Here is an 18,497-nt window from a genome sequence, read left to right as displayed (position 1 = left end):
AACGTAATGTGAACGTGCGTGCAAAGGTTCACCGCAATCGGACGCTGTGTTCATGATTTGCAGCATTTTGTTCAAAACAAGCCACTCATGAAAATTTGGATGTCAATCTTAGCGAATCAGGATGGAATATGAAAAACAAACAGATCCGTTTTGATCACATGACTATGGAGATCATGTGTACTGATTTGCGTGAAATGTTGATAAAATCTGAAGGAGTAATGTAAAAACAATGTTTTACATAAGTCGGCCTCCTGGTGGCGCTATAAAAGGCAGATGTTAAAAATGCCTCTAGGGAGTGCAGATACAAAGATTTACACAGATCGGTGCAGTTATAGGTAAAAACACGAATCGGCCTGATACAGCGCCACCATTAGGCTGGAGATTTTCTGTCCACAGACAGAATGACACACACACACGGACGGAGACAACTATTAACTATTTTAACTATGAACAAATACTTAACTAGCCATTAGTAAGTGATTTACTTATAGCTTATTCATAATTCATTATATAATTAGCATGCAGTTAACAAGTCAGTTAACTGTTTGTGAGCGATATACTAGCTATCTATAAGGCATAGTTATACATCCTTAAAGACGGGGTGCCGTGATTCCCCCCCCCCCCCCTCCTAAAACATAATGATCAGGTATTATGGTTATACTAGGAGGAAGATTTTTTTCAAAAAAGTGTACAGAAATTGTTAAAATTATGTTTTTATGTGGACACGCCTCCAGTTCATTAAGTATACCTGGTTCTCACCTTAGCACCTCCTCCACCACATTAGCACCACCCACCTGTCCTAGTCCCTCCTCCTCCTCATGCCCACACCTGTTGTGTAATGATAATGAGGGGGAGGGTATGTTTTTACTATGTCACTAAAGCGCTGTTTCTCTATTGGCACGTTTGACCCTCAAGGTTTCAGCCTCCAGGAAGAAACTCCAAATAGTCAGAGAAGACATTAAACACCATAAAACCACCACCGGGGGGCTTAATGAAGTTCTATCAACCTCATAGACACATGAAAAAGAGAAAAGGTGCAAAAACATGGCACCACCTCTTTAACTAACTGTTAACAATTTTTTAACAAGACATTAATGACTCATTAACTAACAGTGTATGAAGGATCTATTAACTACTTATAACGGATAGTTATTCTAAAGTGACTTTTAATGTGAATAAAACTGTTGTGGCATTTTTTATTAACAACCATTTCATGTATTGCGGCCCACCGCCGGTCTGCTATATGGCACTCCCATTGATTGATTGATTGAAACCATTATTTATTCTTGAAAAGAGCATTGAGGTTTGCCCTCATTTGCAATACTGCCGAGAGTACACACACAAAGAAATCAACAATTAAAGCAAATATATATAGACATAGCAACAACAAAATAAAACCCGACAGAAAAATGTGTAATTTAAAAACAGTTACATAGTGAGGTAGGGAGATTTCAGAGCAGGCTATTACATTTGTTTTAATCTACAACAACATTGTTGTTGTTAATTCATTTAAGCATGCTTTGAAAAGTGGTGACTCATTCCCCTCATTAGACCTGGAGATTAATTATTTTCCAACACTGCACCTGTTGAGACACCATGTCATCACCCCTGGGCCAGATGACACACCTGCCTTTGCTTGTCCAGTGCACGTTTAATTTGTACCCACCTGGGTACAGGGTGTTGCTGCCAGACAAGCAGAGATGTCCGCCTACATCTGGACACTTCTGAATGCAAGGTAGTTGCAACCCCACTATTCTAGAAACCAATTTCACCACGCCATTACAAAACAACCGCCCTAAAACTGTGGGATTGGTTATGCCTTGATTGTTTCTTTTTGTTTTCAATTTACTTTCTACTGTTTCCAAGCTGTTTTTGCAACGAAATCTGAGGAATTACATAATTCTCTAGTTGAGTGTCTAGAGACTAACTGGTAATGTTCTATGCTCACAAACAACCTGTTTCTCTAGGGACACATGGGGTGACAAAGACAGTTTCTTCTTTCTACCAAAAACAACAGGCAAACTAGAAAAAGTGCTCCTCGGAGCACAGGTCTCCACCAGGTCAGGTAGGTTATTGTGGGCCAGCAATGTTCAGAATTCGCCAATCAGAAAGGAATATGAAAAATCAGACAAAACCATCTTGATCACTTCACCATAGAGATAATGTGTACCGATTTGCATGATGTTTGGACAAAATCTGTAGGAGTAATATAAAAAAGAAAATTGTTTCAAAAATCTGCCTCCTGGTGGAGCTATAATAGGGATAAAAATAAGTTAATTTTTTATTTTATTTTTTTTAATCATTTTTATCCCTCGATTTTTGTAACCCTTTTTTTCACCCGGTGCCAATTGTCTAAGTGATCCTGGGCACTACACTCCCCCTACCAGCCTAGGAGCCCAGGGCCGAGCTCATGCCTCCTTCAATAGACCATATTCACACGGCGGCCATTTTGGAATTTAACTAATTTAACTCAATAATAATATCTCATCTAGAGTCCTAGGGTTCCCAAAATGGAAAATATCCAATGTAAAACAGATGAGGAGGGAGACCACTGTACAATAAAAAGAGTTGTAATGCCTTCACATAGGCTACGTATATTTTTATGTGTACTTAGGCACATGAACCAAAACATGGCTTAAATTACTATATATTTTTTAAGCCATTTAAGCCATTTTTGTGTTTGTGTGTATATAATGTCAAATATAAGTATTTGTTTTTGCATTATACGGTGGTCTCCCTCCTCATTATTCTCTGGACACACAGACACACGGACACACGGACACACGGACGGACGGACAGGGGGTAAAACATACTCTCGCCATGCCTTTCGGCCTGGCGGAGACAAAAATCTATACAATTATTTTCTGCATTTCACAGAAACTGAAGCGGATACAAACTCAGCCACATTCCCAAAACTGTAAATGAAGTGAATCTCTGATTTATATATCCTGTCCCAAATCATTAGATCTGTAGAGCCTGACTTCTAGACAACCGACCGACCCTAGTACACAATGAAACATGTCAACCACAACATCCGCATTCACTGTTATTAACCAATTCTCCCCCAGCATCCCTATTCTGGGGGGAACATTAAATAGCTGATCGACAAGCTCACAACGCGTCGCAAACGTGGCGCGTTGTGAGCTTGTAGAGCTTGTAGTCTTGTAGAACTTGTAGGCTATTTTTGGCAAAGAGATTTGGTGTAGATGGAAGTTGCAACTCAGGTCCGTTTTGCTGAGACTAGAGGGTTTAAGTGGTTAATATTCAGTGTGAGACAGGCCCTCTGGGTACCCCAACTTTGATTGGCTCCCACAAAGTCTCTCAGAGGAGTTGGATTGGAACTAATTGACAGGTGTTAAGTAGATACCTTTATGAACACATTTGTGGAGAAAGTTATTGGTAAGCATTTATTTTAAATGCTAAAATAATAATAATTGAATGTAATTATTTTGTAATGGCAGCACTGATTTGCATACCAGCATGCCACAGGTACATGTGATCACTTTAAGAATAGTTTCATTGTGATCCTTGACCCTCAAAACATAGGTCTGGGACATCTTATTTGTTCAGTTAAGTGTAGTGTTGTTCAGTTAAGGTAACATAGCTCATAATTTTCAGCATATTTTTTTCCAATCAGAAAATACTGATTAGAAGTGTATTTCCGGGGGGTGCATGAAAATCCCTACTTCCCACTAGACCAGAGGTCTTCAACAGGGGTCCTCAGAGTTACTACAGGGGGGCCACCAAATCTTTGTGTGATAGCATTTATTTTTACATTAACCACTTGAACCCTAGCATCCCTATTCTGAGTGGAACATTTGCCAAAAGCGAGGCGTTGTGAGCTTGTAGATCTGCTATTTTTGGCAAAGTGGTTCGGTGTAGAGGGAAAACAAGAGCAGACTGGTTAAATGTCTGAAAATACACATTAATCCAACACATAGATGATAGTGCTGGCAAAGTCTACGAAACTGTCTAAGAAATATATGAACATTTTTAACCTGCTAAACAAGTTTATACAATATGTAGTGTGGGGGTCCCTGCTTCATCTCTCTCTCAGCTAAGGGGTCCTTGAATTGAAAACGTTGAAGACCCTTACACTAGACTTAATGAAAACATGGAGCCATATGCATCAAAGAATAGAAGAGCATGAAAGACGAAAGAGTCCAATTCCACAGAGATAGTGCAGAGCCATATTTTATGAAGGCCAGCCAAGCAGACATAGCAAGCCTACTTGGGGGGAAAGAGATGAAGCAGGGACCCCCTCTATTGTGTATAAAATTGTGTTTCAGATTAAACATTTTTGTTTACTTGGTCTGCTCTTTTTTCCCCTCTACACCTATACCTCTTTGCCAAAAATAGCCGATCTACATCTTGTGAGCTTGTAGATCAGCTATTTTTGGCTAAAGTTCACCTCAGAAAATTGATGTTAGTGGTTAAGCTAGAAAAAAAAAATCATATCACACAAGATTTGGCGGACCCCCTGTAGTAACTCTGTGGACCCCCTAGGGGTCCCGGACCCCCTGTTGAAGACCCCTGGGTTAAACTAATTGGAAAGTAATAGTTATAGAGGCACCAAATCTGAAGCTGCTTACCCCTGGGAGAACATTGCCATTGATCATGGAAACTACATTGAACTGATTATCCTGCAGAGCAAATGTGATGTGACTCTGCAAGAGCATGTTAATGAATGCATACAGAAAAGCAAAAGCCTGCATGAGACTGGGGCTAAAGGGGGATCATTTGTTACACTGCGTCCAACAAAGTAATTGACATAACAGCTTATTCAAAGAAATAATTTCTACGGAAGTAAGGGAGGCAGGAATGGTTTCTGTGCAGATTGAGACACGGACTGACATTTTGCACCTTAAACCCATGTATAACGCACTGGCTTTTGTCTTTTTGTTGTGTTTCCCCCCCCCCCTAAGCACCTTAACTAACGTCCATAAGTATATCATGCACAGTATACATTGCGCACTTTTTTTTAATATGGTAAATGGTGCATTTATATAGCACTTTGATCCAAAGCGCTTTACATAGATTGTGCATTACATTCACCCATTCACACACCGATGGCGGAGGAAACCATGCAAGGCACCAACCTGCTTATCGGGAGCAATTAGGGGTTCAGTGTCTTGCTCAAGGACACTTCGACACTAACACTGGGGGAGCCCCCCAGCCCGGGATCGGCCTGGGAACCTTGCGGTTTCCAGTTCACTCTACCCGGCCACTCTACCCCTGAACCACTGCCGCCCCTAATATCTTATCACAGGTACTAGTGTAAATATGTAGATAACTTGTTTGTTTTTTTTGTTCTCGTTTGATCTCCCCCCCCCCCACTCCTGCACCATTCTGACATACTTGTCTGCCACTTCTCACTTGTCTACACAAGAAGACTTGTCTACACAAGAAGTGTCTGCAGCAAGTAACTGAATATGCTGCCAATGTACAAGAAATACTAAGTTGTCCCATAATGCATTGTGTAAAGGACAGTTTTTCCTTGCTGTCGGCTATTATAATTGGGGAATTGATGAGTAAATGATGTATGCTGGTCTTGACCTGCTCTATATGCTAAGTGTCATGAGATGATAACATCGACTTGACTGCTTTTGCAGTACTTCCTTAAAGCAAAATTAAACAATTGTACTTCTATCTAAAATGATTGATTAATGTATCAAAAATGTAATTGTGTTTTCTAACATTTTCAATACCAAACATGATTATGTCCCGGAAGCATACATACTGGTCCTAAATCAACATGACATTGACATTATTATGCACAGACATGTTAACTATTGTATTTGCCTGCATGGTCTAAAATGTGAACAATGCCTTAAGGTTAACACATCCTGTATTATGCCGTTATTAACAGTTAACTATGATTGTATTAGCTACCCATATGGAATGAGCTACATGTTGTCAAGGATGATCAAATGTTAATACAATAAATACACATTAATACAATGTTTTAGCAGTGAAGCACAAAAACACACTTTGAGAAAGCTCTGGTTAACATAAACAAGTGGTTTTGGGGGCTCATGCCCCAAACAACAAATAATAAGAGGGGCTATTGTTTCAATAGATACTTTACTTTTTTATAGCAAAGATAAGATGTGGTCAATAATTCCTCTACATATAATGGTCAGATCAGTATTACTGTTGCAACATGCAAAACATCATACTGTTGTTCCACCAATAACTCACACACATCCTTAAATTGATCTCATCACTTGTTACACAAGAAGTTACTACGAGTACATACTAAACTTAAAGGAGTAGTTCACCCCAAACATTACTTATTTTCTATCAATTACACACCCCATGAAGCCTTGAATTCATGAAGATTTTTTTCAGTTTTTGTTGCATTCCTAAGCTAATAATTTGATGACCGGCGGAGACTCAAAGAGTCTCAAGAGTCTTCTACTGACCGATGACCCGGTCTTATTGGCTTAGGGATCCGCCGAAAAAAGAAAAATAAATCCATGAATTCAAGGCTTCATGGGGTGTGTGATTGATGCATTGTTTTATTGCGTTGTTTTATTAAAAGGTTAAAGCTCTATATTGTGATAGTAATCATTGCTATAGAGTGTTTGTTCAGTAACAGTGTTAAATAGCTCTATATTGTGATAGTAATCATTGCTGTATTCTGTGCAAGTTCTCTCTCCTGATTGGATGAAATAGGTATCCCGACCTGAAAATGCATGTTCTGTTTACTAAAGAGGAACAAACATAGATGTAATAGAGTGTTTGTTCAGTAATAGGAGTCTCCCTGTATGATATAGAGTCTATATCAATGAGTACTATCAGAATATATTTCTTTATCATTAGCTTCAACAAATGTATTAATTTCAGTCATATGAAATATTTTACATTTTTCAATGGCCTATCCATCTTAATCATGAATTAATTAATCAGAGACATTGGTTTTTATCACATGCCCCTGATCAGTGATCACGTTTAAACTCATTCCCGTTATGCTGTCAGTCATCAAATTCTTTGTTCAACGAGCTTTGCCCCGGTAGAGGTGGTGCGATGCAGTGGTGGTCCCATACAGCAAAACGCTGAAAGAAAACAACACATACAAAGTTGCAAATATAATAATAGTAAATGAGCTACAAGTACTATTTATTGGAGCACTATAAAGAAATATATAGCCAAAATAACAAATCTACAAGTTTGCTGCCATTTCTGCATGGCATCGTGGCACATTGTGAGCTTGTATGCTATATTGCACAAAAAAAACAGGTTTGCAGATGAAATGCACAAAATAGGAACGCAAGGTTTCAACTGGTTAATTTCACTATTATGTCATGAGCTAGAACATAATCCAAAAAGAGAATGAATAACTGATGACTATTCAGACCATTTACCTATCTCCACCTATACAGCAGGGGTGATGCAACTTTGATGATAGAGAGGGCCACTATATTTCCACACTCACTCCAGAGGGCCACATTGCATATACTGTAGGGCAGACGGACTCCCGTATTTTTTTTGCCATACTTCGCCATTCTATGTCGCACAAAAGTAGCAAAAATAGCCGATCTACAGTGCAACGTGTTTTCAGCTTGTAGATCTGCTATTTTTGCTATTTTTAAATTGGAATCCTGAAAAGTAACATTTGTATTTAATTTCAAATGCATTTAGTTATACTAATGACTTCATGAACTTAAATACAAATACATTAGACATAAAAAAGACAATATAATTTTAATACTAGTCATTAAGCTACTAATATAGACTGAAGTAATTAAAGCGGGTCATGTTTGCATGTTTGGAATTGTAACTGCATGTGGCCCCCGGGCCGCCAGTTGCCCATGTATGACCTACAGTACATTCAGTTCTGAACTAAATCTACTCTACCAACTGATATTTTCTCTTATGGGGGTCCCTTTTCTCCAAATGGGAGTATGTGGCTTAAAGGGTTATGCCCTCAAAAAGCATTTCATATACAGGCACTCGGGTGGCGCAGTGGTGAAAGTACCTACCCAGCACCGCGGTGGATGTGGGTTAGAATCCATGTTGTGCATCTGGCTTTGTCAGGCATCTATACGAACACAATTGGCCCGTGTTCGGGGGAGGGAAGCCAGGGGGGAGGGTGATACCAGTGGTTGGAAAGTAACTAAGTACTGTACTTAAGTACAATTGTGAGGTATTTGTACTTTACTTGAGTATAATACTTTTACTTCTACTCCAACTACATCTCAGAGGCAAATACTATATATTAACCACTTCAGCCCTATATACATTTCAGCCATTTGACAATAGCCGATCTACAAGCTCACAATGCGTCGCATCATGACGCGGTGTCTTTACCATAGAGATGCATGGCAGAAAGGCCCTGACAGCTGATGAATTGCTTTGGAACACGTAAGAAACAGAGAGAAATATTTACCGTGCGCTGGTCTACATGGCGAACACAGTCGATGAAAGGATCGCTGGTGTTTGGATCCGGGCTACACACCATGCAACGAACCTGGAGCTGACAGACAGACAGACAGACAGACAGACAGACAGACAGACAGACAGACAGACAGACAGACAGACAGACACAGACGAAACACAGACTGATAAACAGACAACTTCAAACTCTACTGGTTTAATCTGCACATCGTGTATATATGATTAGAAAAAATAAACAAACAAATGTAAGTGTATTTTGCGAAGACATTTTTCTTTTAATTAAGACATTTTTTTTTAATTAATAATTGGGAGAAATGGGAGCTGGAAGTCCTTCCAGTGATGTCATCAATAGGATGCTTATTATTATTGTTATAATTGTTGTTATAACCAGCACAGCTTCACAGTTTCAAAGTGAACGTAATGTATTTCACCAACCCTTTTGAACTGACACGCAGGGCGATGTGTGTGATCATTTGCACCCGAAGCCTTACTGCAGACTGTGTTCTTTAAACGCACGTCAATTCTCACCCGGGGTGTGAGCTACAAGAGAACAAGACATGACCCAATTCAATTCAATTCAATTCAATTCAATTCAATTCAATTCAATTCAATTCAATTCAATTCAATTCAATGCAATGCAATGCAATGCAATGCAATGCAATGCAATTCAATTCAATTCAATTCATTTCAATAACAAGTTGTCACAATACTTAAACTACCACTTAACTCCACTTTCAACCTTATCTTCATATAATTGGTCCTCACTAATGCTCATTATAAGGTGACACCATTTCTGTCTACTCACTCTGTGTCTCATTGGAGGGCTGTGGACAGTTCAGAAACCTGCCTACCAGTGACATCATCGGTAGGCAGGTTTGCTCATTTCAAACAAGATTTCAAACATATTATATATACAACAAACGTATTTTAATTAATGCAAGAACAAAGGCTTCTATGTCAGCATGTTAACTTCCCAGTAAGAGAAAGGCTGTCGTTTCTATTAGCATGGAATCCCCATTGATGATGTCACTGGTAGGCAGACTTCTCAACAGCCCACCAATGAGAAGCAGAGCGAGCAGACTGAAATGTTTGCCATCTAATAATAAGCATTAGTGAGGAGGATCAATTATATGAAGATAAGAATGAAAATATAGAGCAGAGACCGGACTTCGTTTCTCTCTCTCAGCTAAGGCGTCCTTGGCCTGCAAACATTTGCCCTACACTGTAAGTTCATTCCACAACAAACATTTATTATATTTTTACTCCACTGGAAGTCTTTTTTTTTTTTCAATCTCTGATCTATAACAGCTGAGTCATTCCACAGCATTAAGATACCAGCAGATTGGAACAGCTCTGATCTGTGTTTCACAAGAGAACACACTTACTGTATCATATAACGTAACGCTACATTAAAAAAAACAAAAAAATACACCATGCAAAAATAAAGATTCAAAACACGATGAATACAATAATAGGAGGATATACATGCAACAGCGTTACCTGTTTCACTTCATCGATTGCAAAGAAGTTCAGATGTCCATAATCAAGTTGTTGATTAGCTTTTTTCAGAGCCAGATCAACAAAGGTCTTCAGACGAGGTTCCATCTGGCTGTAGCTGTGGTATGTCTGTCCTGTCGCCAGGCAGAACACACCGCTCAGGAACAACAAGCACACAGTGAGTCTCATCATCTTCTGCAGCATGGATCCTGAACAGGAGAATATAGTGTTGGTTAGACCTCCAGAGCAGAGTTATAATAGTTAACTAGATAAAATAAAATAACAGAAACTACTATTGAGTTTAGTTTAGTTAACTGACATAAAAATAAAAAACAAAACAATAGCTAACTGCAACTGTATTGTGTGTTCACAAAACTAACTGAAACTAACTTAAAACATAGAGGAAATGTTATTTAGTTTTGTAAGAGTCCAATATTTTTCTTTAAAAGTAGTGAAAATAGCAGATCTACAAGATCAACAAGATCTGCTATTGTCACAGTTTGTCTGAGCTTTTTAAATCTGACTCCTGACTGCCCCATAATACAATCAATAAGCTAAAACTAATACAAACTCAACTAACACCTTACCCACACAATGAAAACTAAACTGGCAAACCCACTTTGAAAACAAATTAAAACTGACCTAAATTGAAAACTTGAAGTCAAAAGGAAATCACAATCACCTTGCTTCAGAGGAGAATGTGTTGTAGTGTAGACCTTCTTCAGAGGAGAATGTGTTGTAGTGTAGACCTTCCTCAGAGGAGAATGTGTTGTAGTGTACCTTCTTCAGAAGAACATATGTTGTTGTATATCTGGTCAAACCTCAGTCCAGAGGACAAAGAGCAGCAGATCTTGTGATTCCTCTGTTTGTTTGTTTGTTTTTGTGTGTGTGTGGCTTCAACCAGAAAGTTCATTGACCTGGACTTCTGCAGAAGTGTCTTGTCACGGTTCAAACTGCGGTGATTTATTTATCGTTCCTGGTATCAGTATGCTAGTCTATGAAGACAGACCCCCATGTTGGAGCCCCTGCAGTTTGATACCGTTAGGTCAGAGCATACTGTAGATTGTCAACCATTTTCAATTCAAGTACTTTATATGCATGAGGCCAGTGTTTCCCTAAACAGTGGGTCAGGACCCATTTTGGGTTCAGTGACCCTTTTTTTTACAGGTTGCGACTAAATATCCCTTTTTAAAATCTTTTTTGTTTCCTACGTTTAGTTTTTAATTGCTGTTATTTCAAAAATAATTCCAAAAATTTTGGAAAATTAGCATGAATAAATTAAGAAACCAAAGAAATGCATATATATATATATATATATATATATATATATATATATATATATATATATATATATATATATATATATATATATATATAATTTACTAATAAGAATTTGTGAAATTAATCTTTTTTTAAACTTTTCACCAACAGAAATTGGTGCTGGCTTCAGGCTCCCCTTGCCTGGCTGCTCCCATCCACCTGATAATCTTACTGTGAGCCTGTGGAGAACCCTGTGGAGGCACGCTACAGCAAGAAGCACTCAAAGGCACGGAGCATCATCTAACACAGTGTTTCCCAACCTTTTTGGTGCCAAGGCACACCCGGCATAGCCAAAAGATCCCAGGGCACACCTAGATATACGGTGTGCATATATATATATATATATATATATATATATATATATATATATATATATATATATATATATATATATATATATATATATATACTGTATATAACCAAAAGTGCTGACAATTGACCATCAGTTCAAAATGTGTCAGATCCTGTGTCTAGGTGAGACATTTCACACAATCTAAATGTCTCAGGTCACGTTTACACGGCAACGATCAGAACAGAAAACGACAAAGTGCTGTTGCGTTGCCACTTCTTATGCATTTACACAAAGACGCTCCAGTGATTTAAAACGCTGTAGTTTTAAATGGCTAGGTGGCGGTGACGTGTCTTCTTCCTTCTTCCTGTGTTTGTTTGGTTGCCATGTCCACTTATTATAAGCGACTTTGGCCTTCTTTCTAAAGTGTAGTTGCACTACATGTATTTGTCACACAACCCCCCCCCCCTCTCCTGAAAATATTTTGTGTCAGGGTCAAGGACACCCATACTTTGTGTTTTGAGCTTGCAGATCTGCTATTTTACTGGCAACTGGCAACACTGGTTATCACTGTCTCCAACACTGTCTTGCCCGTTCACATGGAGACGCCAGGCGCAGCGTTTTCAAAGAATTCCACTCTGGAAGGAGGTTTCACTTTATTGCGTTTTCAACCCCTGATAACACCGTTGCCGTCTAAACGGTACGGCACATCTGATACTTTATTTTGCCGTTTTCTGTAGAGACCGTTGTCGTGTAAACGGCACCTCAATATGAGGAGCAGGGAGACTAAATACAACCACCCAAATTGTATATGTTATATTGTACTAACATACTCTACCATACTGATTGGACACAAATACATTTTGTTAATACAAAAGTTACATACTGAGGCTTTAATGAATACCAACTGGCACAATGTTGACAATGTGACAGTACAAGCGACATGTTCTATTGTCATGACAATACAAACAGACTAACATGCAGGATAAGCAAAACATGTTACTTTAGTAACCTCGCATCACCAGTCTTTCCACCTCGGAGGAAAGCCTGGTCTGCGTTACAAAAGACCCATATGATCCGGTCTAGGCCACGCCTACTGGGGAAAAAAAGAAAAAACAATCCTCTATCCGGATTCTGCCGATCCGGTTTTGCGGTGCCGCTTTGTTTTGGTTCCCCAATCCCTATTTAAATGGAATAGAATTTCCCTGTGGGATAATACCGACGCTAAATAGTCTCCGGATAGTGCACGCACATTTACATTTAAAAAATAAGCTAAACAATGCCGCATCAAGAATTTTATTAGGACGGACCTATATTGGGGTGAGACGTCTTTCCGGTTCTGCCCATCCGGCCACTTTTTCTTTTTTTTACTTCCGCTCCCGACCGGATCATATACCCGAAAAGGAATGCTGCCCAGGCTACTACTTTAGTGCTGCAACTGAGGGCCTTTTATAGTTGCTTGTAGGTCCATTCAGTGAATGAGGTGCAGGTGAGCCAGCCATTAAGGGAATGGGGTGCAGGTGTGATCTCTTACCATGCCCAGAGTAACTGGGTAGTGTATACCTGCCCCCAATCACCTAACCCCTCCCTCTGTCTCTGCTTCTGTAGGATCTTTACAGCCTCTGTGGAGTTTTCTGCTGCCTGCTGCTCTCCACACAAAGGCCACATTCCAATACTAGAGGTGCGTTCGGAAATACAGCACTGAGCGCACTGGCCAATACAAACTACCGTAATAGGCGAGTGCGCACCGGTGTGCCATTTCCGAACGCACCCTCTAACTTCCACTCTCGCTCACTGCACCAGCGTCCTCCACGCATTGTGAGCTTGTAGATCGGCTATTTTCAAATGGCCAAATATATATAGGGGTATATAAGTGGTTTGTAATAATAATCAAAATCTATATACAAAGTATCAGGTAAAGTTTTCAAATAATTGTAGTGTAGTAAAAGTACAATATTTGCCTCTGAGATGTAGTGGAGTAGAAGTAAAAGTACTGAAAATTGGAAATAGTCCAATAAAGTAAAAAACCTCAAAACTGTGCTTAAGTACTGTACTTGAGTAAATGTACTTAGTTACTTTACACCACTGCTCACTTACCTGCCCGACCCAGGATCTTGCCAGCATGCTTTCCAAAACGACGCCTCAGCTCTCTGCTCATCATCAATCTATACTTCTCAATACATGTGTAAATAAAAACAAACAAATAAATAAATACAAATACCTGTGTTTGTATTCTTGCAAGCTGAATGCCTACAGTAGTTCAGCTATACTGGGTCCCTACCAGGCCTGGACTTTCGTCATTTTAGGGTGCAAGGCCACTTGGCCTTTGGTGTTGTCAATTTTTTGAGGGCACAAAGGCCAAATGCCAGGGCAGGAAGGCTATCAAATAAAACAGGATTTTAGTCCATTGAAAGAATTAATAGAATGTTTAGGGTTAAGGATGATTTAAAATGTATTATGTTGATTATCTGGAGTGAAATAAATAAATTATGGTATTTACAATCTGATCCATGCTCAGCCCTGCACCAACCAAAGTTACTGGATTGGTTTAAAGATGGGGACTCAGGGAGTTAAGAATTCAGAATCTCAACAAAAAACACTGGTGTACATGACAAGAAAGAGACAGAGAAGAAAGTGGTACAGTCAGCTGGGGCGTTAAGGCAACTGTGGCCTCAGGGCATGCCATTTTTTTGAGGGGCACAAGGCCATACTGGGGGGCAACGACTGCCATGGCCTTCATGGCCTCCCTGACATTCCTGCCATGGTCCCTACTAACTAAACCTAACAGTGCAGTCATCTTGGTTTATAAATATTGATATATGGCATGTGGCAATCCCTTGACCTTCTTTGTCACCTTGCTGGGGACACCTACAGTATGAGTTAAAATAAAGATATAAAACCTAAAACAGAACAATATAAAACAAGAACTCTATACACAATGTCTCACAATGTCTCCTGTAGACTTATAAATTGCAATATGTGACATATGTCACATAGGTTTTTAAACATGTTTTTAAACATGTAATAGTAGATAGCGTTTTTATGCCTCGTTACCACATACTGTACTGTATATCTGTATTGTGTAAATCCCAAGGTAATGCGTTCATTTTACGGATGAATTGAAATAATTTTCTATTCATGTAATGTGCAATTGAGTACCCTGAAAAGCACTGTTTTAAATAAAACTCTGCAAAGTGGAAAGCTCACAACACAGCACGTTGTGATAGCGTCTGCTATTTTCGTTGAGAAACACGATGCACATCCATGAATCGGGCTTTAAGCCTTCGGGCTCAGGGACCGCGCCTGTCCCTAAACAAGTTTGGGAAAACTGTGTTGGTCATCTTCCCTCTAGCCTCCATCTCCAGACTTTTATTGTTTAGTTTTCCTAAAAAATAAACGCCTGGAGGAGCGCGTCGGTGTACCCGGTATAGGAAGTGTTTCATTTCCCCAACCAACCAGAGTGCAGTGGGCGTCGCTCGTATAATGTTGTGTTAACGGGGCGGGGGTTGACGGACAGATCGGTGAACCAATGGGATCAGGCGCAATCTCTCCGCGCCTCTATACACCCGCCCCTCTATACACGAAAATAGGAGTGCTAGTGCAGCCTAGCTTCCCTCTAACCCAGGGAGCGGTGACCACACACAGGACTCCCAGTACACTTGCGTGGCCAGACAACTATTCCACAATCTCCCAATACTATATAGAGTCTGGAACTACACCTCCCGAAAGCCAAGAATGGAAGCTGTCATCTGTTCGTCACCTCCGTTCATGAAAACATATTTTATATTTTAACAGCCTTTACGTGTGTGTGTTGGAGAAAAACATATTGAACCAATGAAAAGTATTAAAAAGCGCTTCTGACAAAAGCAGCTAACTCCATTGGATCCTCAAACTTTCTGCTAAACCAGCTAACTCCACCAAAGGGGGGTGGAGTTAGCGGTTTTGCTGACTCCAGGCTCCACTAATTTGATTTACAGTGGGACACATTTACGTGACTGTGAAAAAGGAGGAGGCGTCACATCCGCTTTCCCTCCGGATCATTTTCAGAGCTTCCGTTGCTCCCGACTGTGTGACGGAAACATTTGAAAATTGTGGGAGGCAACAGTCTGGCTCGTGAGACTAAAAGCTCATGAACGGGCGTGTGGGTGTTAAATATGGGAGGCATGCGATAATCCGACAGACCTTTTCTCCGACTATGTGGCATCCGCGTGCGGTTAGGGTTAGGGTGCGGGTTTGGTTCGGGTTTAGTATTGAAACGTCGGAGCGCTGCGCTGTCGGAGGAATGCGCTGTCGGACTAACGTACTGCACCCGTTAAATATAACACAGAGCATGCCAATGTGCATCAATGTGCCTAAGTCTCACGAGCCAGACTGGAGCCTCCAACAATTCTCAAATTCTTCCGTCATACAGTCCGGAGCAATATAGGTCTACAGCACCAACAGCTGGATCTTTAACGTCATTTAACACCAAAGAGGAGGCCAAGGACCCCCCCAGGGGTACTTGAGGGGGTTCCAGGTGGTCACAAACAAAATGAGTTAATATAGCAGTTGAACCACTTTAAAACAATATATTTTATGTTGCATCGTTTTTTACAGAATCATTTTGACATAATTTAACAACACAAATTTGTATCGGGTCCGCGGCCAAATACATTAATTTGAGGGTCCTTGACTTGAAAACGTTTGAGAACCACTGAAACACTCTTGGTAGTAACGTACTCTTGGAGTATAATCACTGCTATTTAATAGCCCACTCAACAATCAAAGCAATAGGTCATCAATGCTATTGAAGCTATGAATACACAGACTATGCAGACCTGGGCTTTGACTCATGGTCCCCAACTAGTACCTCTTAACCGGTAATTTCCGGCTAGTAGACGGAATTTGCTGTTGCTTTGCCCGATTATGCTTGTGTCATCTTGTCATATGTTGAGTACTTGTCTGACACCATGTACTGTACCTGGGCGAGACAGTGAGCGCATTGAAGATGACCGGGATATTGGTGCCTCTGTGCTGCAAGAGCGAACATGCTAGGTATGCAGCACATTCAACTGCTGGATCTTTAACAGCCGCTTCAGAAGGACCACCACTGGCTACTGCAGCAATGTGTGCTCTCTCCTGGCAAAAGTGCTCGTCTCCCTTAGCATCAAGGGGGAGGAGCTCTGACAAGCTACTATGTGTTCTGCGAATACTGGAACAAGATGCAGGGGGCGCTTCCGCCCTTCCTGGGATGCCAGACCATGACCCCCTCATGGCAGAGCAAAGAGCCCCTTGGATCTATGGATATCCTACGATGGATTCCATGCTGGTGTCTGATACTATGATCCGTCCTGTTATGGAAATCATCAGTAAGGTAAAAGCTTAAGCCAGGAAACGAGAGTCAGTAACCAAGTCTTGAGCTCAACTTTCAGCTTTCCCCTGGGAGAGTCCCTGGGTCATAGTATTTCGAAACAGACAATCACCTTGTTGATATCATCACCATATCAGCTAGTCCACAGGGGCATGGCTACACTTCTCCGTGGGCACTGTTCCCTTGACTGAAATCTGTGCCTCAGCTGATTGGACACCTACTACCTTTTCTAGGTTCTACAGCGTCAGTGAAGACTACATCCTATCTGCTAGAATGCTAAATAGACTCACAAAGATATTGTGTAAGAATGTGTCTGTGTAAATTCCCATGCACTCATTGATGGGGTCATATTTCTGTTTTTTCGGACAGGTCTCCTCCGCTCTTTTGATGACCTCCTGTGTATCGTTCAGGAGGAACCCGCTGCACAACAGCAGGCCCCCGTAGACAGCCACCGAGTAGAACCCTGCTCCAATCGCTGACGTGGGGGCCAGGAACATTGATGCGAGGGAGGAGGCAAAGACCACTCCCAGACCGGCAGCCAGCGGCCCGCCCATGTAGAGGAATCTCTCACTGGGGGCACACATGGCCACTGTAGAAAGGCCACCCACAATACCTGCGGTGTACCAGGCAGCCCTCGTCATCAGAGGTCCTCCCAGGAGAGTAAGAGGGGCGAGGACAGCTCCCATCACACCTGCATGGATCATCCAGGCCACGTGTTTAGACTTTGAACTGTCCTCATATGAAATGGACCTGACCAACTTGATAGCTCCCATTATGGCCGCACAAGACGCTCCAAATGCCATCCATGGGCTCCTCGTCATCAGGTCCATGAGAAACGAGCTTCTGCTCACTGCGGCGGCTGACAAGGCCGTCAGTCCAACACTGCCTGCAAAATACATGTAGGTGGACTGGACCCTGTCTTTGACGTACTGGGGCCAGCTCGCTGCTTTCTCAATTGCACAGATTTCACTCGACATGCCCATTCCATAGTAGTACAGAGTCCCGAAGCCAACGGCAGCTCCGCCAGCCACCATCATTCTCCCTACGTTAGAAATTCTAATGGCAGTAGTTGATGCAGGCTCCAATGCCGCTTCTTTGAACAGATCCCTGGTGGGTTGCCACTGGAAGAAGCCAGATCTGACCTTTGTGGGATATTCCTGATAGGGCTTTAGCAGAGGCTTCAGGGTGGAACCTCTCAGGGCCGGGGCGCCATGCGTCAACATGGGCTGGAGGCCAGACACCGTGGGGAGACTCCGTAGACATGATAGCCTTGCAAAAGACATGGTCAATGATCAGTCTGACAAGCTAGCAGTCTTTATTATACTTTAGTGTTCAGGATAGAAACGTGTTATCCATATTATGAACACTCTGTCTCTTTTATGTTGGCGGTGATGTCACAGTTGCCACCAACCTCGCATTGTAATTGGCTGAGAGGTCTCCTTTAACCATCATGACGTCACAGCAACAACTTACTTGTTGGTGTATATCGCTGACACTATCGCACACGGGCAATATTATCCATGATATATAATCAATGATCATTAATACGGTACATCAACATGAATACATGGAACAGGAGAAGCCAGGAAGAACTGACTAAACTTGGTGAAGTCTAGCTTTTTCTTAAATCCTGTCTTAATA

At 41.1% G+C, this 18,497-nt stretch overlaps 1 protein-coding gene across 1 annotated transcript; it reads right to left on the bottom strand.

The window, feature by feature from the left end:
* Positions 1-6,977: 6,977 nt before the first annotated feature.
* LOC311056003 (growth hormone-inducible transmembrane protein-like) lies at positions 6,978-18,139 on the bottom strand (the record flags this gene model as incomplete). Its single annotated transcript, XM_084072342.1, has 6 exons — positions 6,978-7,058; positions 8,929-8,940; positions 9,901-10,106; positions 13,084-13,181; positions 16,467-16,519; positions 17,147-18,139. The coding sequence occupies 6 exons, from the start codon at positions 18,137-18,139 to the stop codon at positions 6,978-6,980; spliced, it is 1,443 nt and encodes a 480-aa protein (XP_083928468.1).
* Between the last annotated feature and the right edge of the window lie 358 nt (positions 18,140-18,497).

This window comes from Gymnoscopelus microlampas (assembly GCF_963454915.1).
Source record: "Gymnoscopelus microlampas genome assembly, chromosome: 2".
NCBI lineage: Eukaryota > Metazoa > Chordata > Actinopteri > Myctophiformes > Myctophidae > Gymnoscopelus > Gymnoscopelus microlampas.
Note: the sequence above shows the minus strand (reverse complement) of the source record. Positions and strands in the feature narration are given on the sequence as shown.